The 11,107-nt window shown below is 43.6% G+C and overlaps 1 protein-coding gene across 1 annotated transcript; it reads right to left on the bottom strand.

Annotated features, from left to right (window-relative positions):
* Positions 1–2,946: 2,946 nt before the first annotated feature.
* LOC116248153 (phospholipase A1 PLIP1, chloroplastic-like) lies at positions 2,947–9,788 on the bottom strand. Its single transcript, XM_031620785.2, has 6 exons — positions 9,575–9,788; positions 6,961–7,720; positions 5,833–6,300; positions 5,284–5,343; positions 4,766–5,182; positions 2,947–3,532 (listed from the first exon to the last, which is right to left on the bottom strand). Exons 2-6 carry the CDS (start codon positions 7,573–7,575, stop codon positions 3,125–3,127), a joined length of 1,968 nt encoding a protein of 655 aa, XP_031476645.1. The 5' UTR covers positions 7,576–7,720; positions 9,575–9,788; the 3' UTR covers positions 2,947–3,124.
* Between the last annotated feature and the right edge of the window lie 1,319 nt (positions 9,789–11,107).

Genomic DNA, 11,107 nt, shown 5'->3' with positions numbered 1-11,107 from the left:
GGACTTGTCCTTCGCGTCCAAAAATATGACACTTTTTTTTGTTAATGGCTGGAGTTTTTCCGGGCTTGCAGAATCTACAAAAAGTTACAAAAAGAAAAAACTTTTGAGCAAATACTTTAGAAAGTTAAGAAATAACGGCTCAATTTTTTGGGAGAAATTCTCAAACAGCTGCTCAGGAAAAGAAAACATTAATTTTTAATGTAAAATAACAAAAAAAATACCCTCTTGAGTGCGAAAATATCATCCTTCAGTCAAGAGAAGAATTCTTGCTTATGAAGGACATTTTTTTACCATTTTACATAAAAAAATTAGTGCTTTCTCTCATTAGAAGGGTTTTGTTGAATTGAAACGTCTAAATTGCACACTGAACAATCACAACTTCTTATTTGTACATCCTGAATATAAATTGCATAGCCAAAGATCTTTTTACCCCAAACAAAAAAAAAAAATCCTTACATAATGTTTTGGATTAAGGTTGCCCCATTTCTTTATTGAGGAGCTCAATTCACCTGTCTTTCTCTCTCTCAGTTCAAGAGTTCAGAGGAAGTAAGTTCTCGTTTTGGTCTTCTAATCTCCCAATTTTCTTTTCCATATTCTACTTTATTCAATGTGACCGACGACCAGGGAAAAAAAAAAAGAAGAAGAAAAAAACATAAGTATCTTCCAGTTATTTTGTAGTGAAAAAGTGAGGATACTCGGGAAGCAATTGCTGACAGGCTATAAAATTGTTGCCTGGCATGGCTTATGAAGCCCACCAGTATAGATATCTTGCTCTTCTTCTTCTTCTTCCCTGTGAAGAAGGATGAGAAGCAAAAGTGCAGAAGCATTTACATAAATGAGAAGGTGTCCGAGACTGGTCAGGCTAAAGTGCTGAGGTTGGTACTTAAATTACCTGAAACATGTCTTTGTTTCCAAAGTTCTATGTAGATTTGCAATAGATATTGTGCTAATTAATTTTCCAATTTGTGACCAGTTACCGTCTACTATAATTTGCTTTTTGGTCGTTTATTTGAAATCTTGACAAAGATGATGTGTTGGCAATGCTTGTTTTTTATTTACATTCAAAAGGTATGTTACGAGTTTGAGACTCATTTATTATGTAGCAAATATGAGCTTCGATTTGGGGTAAGTTAAATTTTTTCTTACATCCAACATCCATACGATTGGTTATCTCTGAATTAAAATCCAAATCCGAGTAATCAGAAGCGTGGGCATTCGCAGTCTTCTTTCTCATTACAGTGCTTCGCTATCCTTCCCTATCTTCACCCGTTTCCCATACTGGGATGCCTCGCTAGCCATTACGTCATTAGGCAACCATGATAAACCAACTAATAGAGAGACAATCAGGAAAGTAAGAGTAGTTTTTGTTTGACAACATTCGCCAAGAATAATTAAAACAGGGGCGCTGCAGATGGTGAAACAGAAGCGATTCTTCGAAAATGCTGGAAGGTCACATTTCATCTGGTCATACGGTGCATATGGAAGTGTAGCAGTGTGTGCAGACACAACCCACAAGCAGTAATAACAGAAAATGAGAGATGGTGGGTGTGGAACTACTACCCAAGAGCACTGAGCACTGAGCAGTATTTGTAGACGGATATGGATGTGCAAAGGTAAGGGAAAGAAATCAAATGCACTCAAGCTATTCCTGAGACCCATGGAAGAGATTTATCCACCCCGTTAGCACTTCAACAGTGGAATAATCAGAGCTGGAGTAGGTATGAAGTTGTTCAAATGGCAACTTTCCTACAGGTATGTGCAGTTTTACTTGTAAACTTGATCAATCTGGATATTAAGGGATGGGGTCCTCAGAACAATGTTTGCATGTATGGAAAAGAAAGTTTTAATAGATAGAAGGGAAAGGAAAATAGAGAGAGGAAAAACTAATGGGGAGGGAAAAGAAAGGAAAGGAAAGAAACTATTTAAAAGGTCTGTTTGGATAAAAAGGAAATGAAATACAAAAAATTGTGTTTATTTAGCTGTGTAAAGAAAAGGAATTATCGGTTACACAATGGAATACAAAAACTGATCGCCTTAGAAATCCTCAGTGTAAGGAATTGGCATGTAGAGGGACCATATCTCCTTTAATGGAGATTGCAGGTCCACGGTTCGAGCTCTTGATCAACTGGTGATCGAGGAACACGACCACCGCTGCTTCATTGAAAGACCAGAGCTATACTGTATGGAATTGTAGCTTAAGTTATATACCCACGAATCCCTCTAGTCACGTATTGCCATTACACATTTGAAAGGACGCAATGTTCATCTTTACATTCCTTCGACTTTTTCCCTTCTAAGTTTACTGGAGAGACATCAGTCAATTTTTCTTTTAGGGCAAATGTTATAGTTCTACAAAAGCAAACCTTTGAAGTATTGGGGTTCATAAGGAGATGCAAAGATTTGGACCAAAACGAAGGGAAATAAGGGGAAGTGACCGTGTACCCTCATCAAGAAGAAACGATGGGGAAGAACATGAAAGGAAGCACATTACTGTAATCAAAATTAAATCATTTCCTTTCTTTTCTGTTCTCAAGTAGGGGTTTTGATTTTTGTCTGTACGTATTCATTTTTGGGTCAATAAATTGGTATAGGGCCTATCCCTCAACAGGTGTTTGCCAGAATAAGAAAAGATTATGCTCAACTGCGTAATCAAACTTAATAACCGAACATGATTTTCAAAGTGAAATTCTGACTATATAAGGATATGATACAGTAACAAGAAACATGGGCAGCCAGTGGACGGTATTGGTTCGATTGGATGTGAGTAAGGTTTTATCACAAATTTGATAGTCATTAACATTTTTTGACTTATTTATTGGTTCTTGACAAGCATGCCGCATAAAAGTAAACCCATTAAAGAATGACATTTTAAGTTCGGAACCCCGAAGATAGAAACTATATTTTCCCAAAAGTAACAAAAAAAAAAAAAAAACTTTGAAAGGATAATTACACAACCTCTCTGCAATCACTACCACCATGGTCTCAAAGGCACGTTCACTTTAGCAACAGTACGTAACACCAACTGTTTGATTTGGTAGAAACGATCAAGAACAAGCTCTTTTATGACAGTAAGAATGTAAGGCATAAGAATTAATTCATTTACACAACAACCCTGTCGCAACAATTACAGAACCTCCACACCAATGGCGATTTCCGTCGTTGGCGGGGATGACATTGCATGTGAACACGGCCTGAATAGAGGCCACAGATCATGTTTCCGTTGCTCCCGCAGCATCCGTCGCCTGTGTTTCGTCTGCTGCAGCACGATGCCGTTGACGGCCTTCAGGTAATTAGCAGACTCATGGTCCCTTAGTATGGAGCCTTCCGAACCATAAGCCTTGGGATCACTAAGAGTTTCTAATGGATGTGGTGAATTGAGGAAGGTGCGCACAGCACTTGCTAGCGGACCATACCCCAGCGTCGTTCTAAGCTTGTACAGGCCACTCCCATGTGGAAGAAGGGGATGAGCTGGAGACAGGGCTTCGTCAGGCTGCACGATGAGAAGTTCGCCCAGTGGGGTGTACAACAATTTCTGCAGATTCAACACCAATCATATGTCAATGAACCTACTGAAACTGCTTAATTTCATCCTTGCAGAATGGAAAGGAAAATCAACCAATAGCCCAAGTAACCCTTCTTACGAAGAAAAGAGGCATGCTCAATGCAATCTAGAAGAGGTTCGTTTTTGTGTAGTGCCATTCCTTGACAACCATGTGAAAGGGAAAAGGATTCATCAAGTGCCAAAGACCAGCCTCCCTATCCCCATTCATCTTTTAACTTGGTTTAAAAGCACAGTGCAATTCAATGCTGTAACAATATACTTCTTTCTTTTATGACATTATATTGAACAAAAACTCCAAAAATTTCTGCAATCTTTTACTCTGAAAAACTTCGACCCTGTCCGGCAGTCGTCAGCAAAGGTGTGGCTAACATAGGAAATTTTGGAAATAATAACATTAAAAGTTGCTCGCGCGTGCAGATTGAGTGAGTTCACTTTCAATATACAACGTTGGATAACAAATAAAACACCACTTTTTCTTTTGGAGTGGACACTATTGGACTATAGTAAAAAGTAGGAAAGCCCCTTGTCGTATGCGGCCTGTTTACAACCTAGAAGAATGCCTTTACAACGTAACTTGGGGACAGAGAGCAATCCTAATTCCTAATCCCACGACGGATGCAACACAAGTTGATCTTTCACACTAACCAAACCTCAGACACCAGGAGACAGAAAAACAAAGGTGTTTTGACTAAATGTGTGGAACACAAGCTTCCATTGAGGTACTAAGTCAAAAAAAAGTACAGCAAGATGCGACGATTAGCCTATTATACTCAAAAGGCACGATTTTGGCGAGTTCCAACATGTTTCTTAATTATTAACAAGCCTCCCGTCAAATCAAAATCCGACACCTAATTTCTAAACCCAGATCCTAAAGCCTAGATCTAAGGATGCAATCGGGCTTTTTCTCGTACAAGAGAGAACGGAGGTACTTAACGATCAAGTTGTTGGTGTGGGATCACCAATCATAGTAAACTCAGACCAGAGCGGCATAGCCATATCAAGAGCACCCCCGTTACGCTCTCACATGAAATTTCCTTCTTACATCATGACCACATATGCAACCCCGCATGCGATTCCATTACTTACCTCCCCCAGTGCACAGATGCTACCACAGAGTACTACCACAACAATATCTTCTTCCAACTAAATCATTGTAAAGGGGGAAACTAAAAAAAAATCAGAAAGTGAAACGTCATTACTTACATCGCTGTTGAGGCAAGGGTGGTGTTGGAAGCTGGCGCTGAGCCGCCGAAGGAGCACGGCCACGCGGTCCGGGTACCGGCACGAGAAGGCCCGAGGGACGATGTCCCGGTGCATCATGACCGACTGCACGAACGAGTCGCTCAAGCCCAGAGCTTGCAGAACGCGTTGCCCCGCACCGAAGATGAAGGGAGCCCCGAACGTCACAACCGGCAGCATCGACGATGCAGGCACCACCTCCCTGGCCACAAGCATGAGGCTGACCAACACGGAGAGGCCTCCGCCGAGAGAGTGGCCAGTGAACCGGAATCTCGCCTGTTTGCCGTGCACTCTTTGGTAGTCCACCACCTCCTGAAACAGCTGATTGTACATGCCTTTGGCAGCTTCGTAGATGCCTCTGTGAACCAACACGTCCATTCCCTTTCGTTTGCACGGCAGAACAACACAAAGACCGTCAGCCTTCTACTTTGAATACTACCAAGTCTACCAAACAGAGAAATTCTTCCTCCTTTTTATTTTACCTCAAAAGGTGTAGGCTCGAAGAATAGATTGGCCTGCCATGACGACAAGTTGTCTGACCCCTGTTACAGATAAATGGACTCAAAATCACTTATAAGTTAAAACACCTCAGAGTAGACTGTTGCTAAAACTTCTATCACCAGGCACACAGCGGAAACGATGATACACTTTATGCCACTTCTTGATACTAGTCCAACCCCATGCCCGAGGCCGCTAGGATTCCGTTCATCATCAAGATGAACGGATTCCTTTTCTTGCGTTCTTGTATCATTTTTTTTGTCGTAAGACGCGATTCAAATATGCAACAGCCAACAGAACTTCCATTTGGTGCCCCACTAGAAATGAAACACAGCCACATTCATCAATTTCTCAAGCCGTTCATCTTTGAGATGGACGGCAGCTACGGGCGCCCTCGACCATTTTGGGCCCTAAACTTTGGACCAGATTTGCTCTCCGCGCCTGGAATCGCAAATGGGACGTGCGGTGGTAAAACTTGGCTCGTAATGAGTCCGGGCTCGATTCGATTGTTGCAGGCATGGAGAGAGGCTGACCTGAATGACGAAGCAACGAGTGTGCGCGGCATCATCGTCGCAGACGAACCACTCACAAGGCGATGAGTGCAGGGATCGCAGATTCTTGGCCGCCTCCTTCTTCGCCTCCTCCTCTGCTGCCACCACCGCCGTTACGGTCGACGCTGCCACATAAGCCGCCATCTCTGACTTGGAAGCCCCAGGGCTAGAGAAATCACCACCACACTCGCAGTGTCTGGCGGAGTCGGTGCCATTGTGGGCCCTGGCTGCGAACGGAAGCAACCTCCTCGACCTCGAGTGCAGATAGGAAGCGGCGGCGGCGGCAATCTCATAGGCCACCGATGGCCTGACCGCCTTCTTCACTCCTGAAGTCGAGAGTCCCGGCGAGTCGTTTCCAGTGCCCGCCTTGCAAAGTTCTTTGGCTTTGGCTTTCTTTTCGAGAGAGGAGGTGACGTAGCTCAGCCGGTGGTACCTCCACAGTTCGTCGGGCTACAATTTGGAAGGCAAAGTTAAATTTCTTATGATAAATTAACTTCAGTTTAGAAAAATCTATGTGATTCGAATTGACACCCGATTCCAGCTCAGTTACTCAAATCCATCGCCCAAGTCCTCAACGACCACTCTCGCTAATATTTAATCGTTTCCTCTTATCAAAGGTCAATTTTTTACATTTTCGGTGACAGGACACCGGTTTCACGTCCGTTTCCTTCTTTTTTTTTTTTTTTTTTAAGTTGCCTTCTTTTGATCTTAGTCTTCCCTCATGGAAGCTAAAAATGGCTCCACTTACTTTTCATCTCTTTCTCAACTTCAGCTCATGATAGTTGCATTGCAGTCTTTCAAGTTTCTAAAATATATCCAAGAAAAAACATACTTAAAGGAAATTTGGGGAGCGGAATTAGAAAATTCAAATTGACCATTAAATGAAAACATGGTCACGTTGGGAGCATGTCCTGGAACCAACCGAAAACGAATAAAAGATGAGAGAGAAAAATATTCATTAGGCACCCAACTCACACCCACCTTTTGCCTGATATTTCAGGAAAGGCCCCATATTTTCAGGAAAAACGGCTTATCTGAGACTCGTTTCGCTACGTAGAGACCTGAAACATTTCTATTTCCAATCTAAAGATCAAACGAAACATGGAATACCTTGATCTCCGAGATGAAGTACGCGTGGTAGCAGAGGGATGCGAGCTGAGCCAACACCTGCGTTTCGTCCAATGTGGCTCGAACCAGGAACTTCGAGAACGACTCCGCATCTTCCACGACGTCTCCAAGTCCCAACTCTCCCTCCCCCGCCGAGTCCTCCCCACAACACCAACACCCACCGTCTTCCGCTACATTTTCTCCCTCCTCTTCCTCTCCGGCCCCCGACTTCACCTCCTCTTCCTCCCTTTTCCGACCCTTCCAATCGCTCCTCAGCTCCAGCAACCTTGTGATCCAGTTCACCCTCCCGATGCTCTTTCTCACCACCGGCGTTTCCTCTGCTTCCACCAACGCGCCCTCCTCCGGCTCCGACCTCTCCACGAAGAACCGGACCACGGAGCTAGGGATCGAACCCGCGGACAGGGAGAACGGAAGGAACCCCAGCGATTTCTGCGAGTTGGCCGTGCCTCTCAAGTTGGTCTCGGTCGGCAAACCGGATGCGGCGTCCTTCGTGTTCAGCGAGCAATGTAGCTGCGGATCCGAGATGGATCTTCGCATCTTGCAGTGGTCTCTGATGCCTTTGCTCACAATGGCCGGATAGTGGATCGTGGCCGCCATCGCCGGAGATGGAAATGGTGGCCGCGGAGCTGCCAAGAAAAAACCAGGCGGGTGGGGTGGGGACGACGCCCCTCTTACTCAACTACTCCGTTTGGGGCAGACGAGCCAAGCAGAAGTCCCGTTTTATGTTCCACCCTTTGCGTCGCTGCAAGGATGAAGGGCAAGAGGAGATGGAAGTTAGGATTTAAATAAATAATAACTTATTAATGACAACCACCATTTACCATGGGACGTCTAAACTTAGAATAAGACTCCAACCGTTCTCAGCAAACCCCATCGTTGGTTGCCTCCAAAGAACGGTCAAACCTCATCACTCCCGGTTCCAACACAAATGGCAAAAGAATATCCTCCGCCACTTTTGCCGCAAGGAAGCGACTCTGCATCTCGTTTCTGACTGTTATAGGCAGCAGCCAGCAAGCTCGGGAAGGTAAGGTAAGGACCATCGATTGAAAGGGATGATCTTGAACGGAAGCGGTTCGACTGCCCAATTTGACCAAACGGGAGCTTACGAAATGGACACACTCTTGGAATCAAACGTCGTCCGACTTTCCTGCTCAGGTAACGTTTTGGCAGCATCTAGTGGGAAGGTTGGCAGGAAGTAGATGGTTTACGTGACTTAAGAAACAGACGGAACCCTTTCACAAACCACAGCCTCTTGCACCGATTTTGAAAAAGGATCATGCATTCTCATACCTCTAAATACAAGCCGCCATAAAAGCATATTCTAAGATGCACACAAAGAAACCAAACCAGCTTCTGACTTGAGATCAAGGAAGTAGGTACGGAAACCATCAAATTTACGTTGGATAAGTGAATTAAGAATCAACAATCGATTTCACGGGATACAAAGAAGGCCAAAAGCTCTGAACTCTTTCCCTGGCACAAGGGCAGGTAAGGTTCGATTCTGATTGTCATGGGCAGAGCTCGTTGCTCAAGTCGAAGTTAGTTGTATTTATGAGAGAAGACATAAATACGAAAGACAGAGAGCGAAAAGCTTCTTTTCTATGTTGGGAGTAAATTTTTTCTCACGCCTTAACCCGCATCTGATAACATTTACCACAAAAAAAGTGACAGCCGTCTGACAAAATGTTCAAACCAAGGAGACCCCTTTTTATACGATGATATAAAAGGCGGCTACGTGATAAAGAAAATTGTCAAAAGTAAAGCACCTTAAGCAAATATTCGGAATCAATGGCGTTAAGTTCAAAGAGAAAGCGGACTCAGGCTCCAACCAGAAACGTCGTCATGATGCACGGAGCACGAGAAAGTCATACAAAGCGAACGCCTATTTGCACACCACAACTTGCCGCCGGTAACGGCCAACGGGGACTGACTTTGGGTGCGCATGCGACGCGGTGGCAAAGACGACCGACCTCCCATCGCGCCAAGTTCGGAAGAAGGCTCACTTGGCGCCTGAGAAGCGACACGCTCGCATCGCCCTGTCTCCCAAGAAAAAAGGGGGGAAAAGAAGAAGAACCCCTGCGTTCCCCCAGGAGGAAGATCCGTAAATGGTCAAAAACTACGTACATTTTTTTGAACTCGAAACCGTGGAATAGGTCCGTGAACGTTTAACAAAACATTTTCGGAAAGAACTCGGTGTTCTCTCTCGTGATTAAGTGAAAAACGTCCTTGAAAACGCTCCCGTGATCAAGTAGAAAAGGTCCTCGAAAACTTACATGACTTTGACAGATCCATAGAGAGATCCTGGATTTCGGCTCGCTGAAAGCAAGTAATCCAAGTCTCTCTCATTTTAATTTGCTTTCACGTTGCCCTAATGGCCCACAAAATCAGCCGTTTATGAGAAAAGCAGACATCGTTTTGAAGAAAAACGCCGAAGAGAAGAGTTTTTCCCAAATGCAATTGATTATAAGCAAATGAATGACAAACGACTTCCGTAACCCAGACGCAACCCGTCGCTGAGCCGATTTCGATGAGATCAAGGCGCTAATGTCAATCAGACAGGGTCCCGACTCTCAAACGGTTGAAGATGCCGACTGACCTGAAACGACGTCGGAGATGCAGACTCCTTCCTCGGCGACGCGAGGCCGGGAAACCTCAGCACGCGATCTCGTCCTCCCTCTGGAAATCTCCCCGATCATTATTCCGGCTATCTTCAGCACGGGGGGCAAAGCGAAGAAAGAAGAGGAAACCGCCCCAGAGGCCGCTAGCGGCTAGCCTTCGGGCGCACCCGGTTGTCATTCCGCATGTGGGGGGACACCTAAACCTCGCGCAATTGACCAGAAGCACCCCAACTGTTTCCTAAAATACCACCCAAAATAAGGAAAGTCTAAAAGGTTTTCTGTAAATTCACAGGGTTTCCGTGGGGGGAGAAATGCCAGCTGGCAGACTGCATGAACGTACCACCCGAAGGGGAAGGGCCACGCGTAGACCAAAACCGCGAACGGTTTGTTTCCTGGACGAAGCTTTCTCTCCGACCGGACAACGTGGTCTCCGCCGGTTGAACTAACGAAGACGTGACGTACCGAGTCCGTGTTGCTCCCGACCCGGGACTCCTTTCGTGGATCTCTGGATCCGGGTCTGCAAGTTCCTCATTTTGGTTATTTTACGTGCTGCAGTCCCAAGTTCCCAGTATTGCAACTGATGAGTCAACTATTTTTTCAAATAAGTTTATTTTTATTTCTAAAATCCCTCAATTTTACTATAGGAAATTAGGGGGTGATAATGCCTATCATGATTTTTTTTTCGACCTATGTTCATTTGTTTTCTTATCCGCAAGTAAATGTTGTACATACTTTATCACCCACAAGAATCAAACTGAGAACATAAGCAGACATGTTCAAGCCCTTCTCCTAAATGATTTTTAAACTGAGAAAGTAGACAGATTTTGTCATATATTTCCTTTGCTATTCATCAAATGGGTAAAATTTCTTGCCATTGGAGAACCATTTACTACACATTCCATTAACGGATGTGTCTTTGTAGACTACACGGCAGATTAATTTTTGCTAGATGTCAAAGTCTTCAATATATTTTACCCTACTCTAGGGATTGTAGGCAATTAAAGCATCCGTTTGAAGGCATGCGGAAAGAACAATATGCTTTTACGAAACATATTTTTATAAACCATTCTCCAAGAACGTCATGCTATTGTTTCAAAAAATGTGCTAGTGTTTGACTTGGAATCTAGAAATAGTGCATGCTTTCTAAAACAATAACATGGTATTCTTTGAACATGTGTTTTACAAAATTTTGTCTTCCAATAACATAAATTTTCTTTTTCAAGGAGGCTGTCTTTATATTTCGCTTTTTCATATTAAGTAACATATTGTAACAGTTAAAAAAGGATCGAAAAGGCAACACTCCAAAAGAAAATAAAGAACACAAACAATGGCATAATGTTATGTAGATCAGTATTTTATTTCATAGCAATTATAGTTTCAAAACTTCTGTTGTATGGTTTGTTTTTCCGGCATTTTATTGAGCTGCTAGCAATTTATGGAAAATATCTTGCAATTTGTATCTTTTCATTCTTCATTTAATACTTGAATGTACTAAATATATCTCTCAAAAA

The sequence above is a fragment of the Nymphaea colorata genome, chromosome 1 (assembly GCF_008831285.2).
Source record: "Nymphaea colorata isolate Beijing-Zhang1983 chromosome 1, ASM883128v2, whole genome shotgun sequence".
NCBI lineage: Eukaryota > Viridiplantae > Streptophyta > Magnoliopsida > Nymphaeales > Nymphaeaceae > Nymphaea > Nymphaea colorata.
Note: the sequence above shows the minus strand (reverse complement) of the source record. Positions and strands in the feature narration are given on the sequence as shown.

Excerpts from the sequence above, each read along its gene's own strand:
- LOC116248153 (XM_031620785.2), bottom strand. The coding sequence starts at position 7,575 with ATGGCGGCCACGATCCACTATCCGGCCATTGTGAGCAAAGGCATCAGA. Across the intron at positions 6,301-6,960 it reads ACTTCATCTCGGAGATCAAG|CCCGACGAACTGTGGAGGTA; the intron begins GTATTCCATGTT and ends TCCAAATTGTAG. Across the intron at positions 3,533-4,765 it reads ACCCTTGCCTCAACAGCGAT|AAATTGTTGTACACCCCACT; the intron begins GTAAGTAATGAC and ends TTGAATCTGCAG.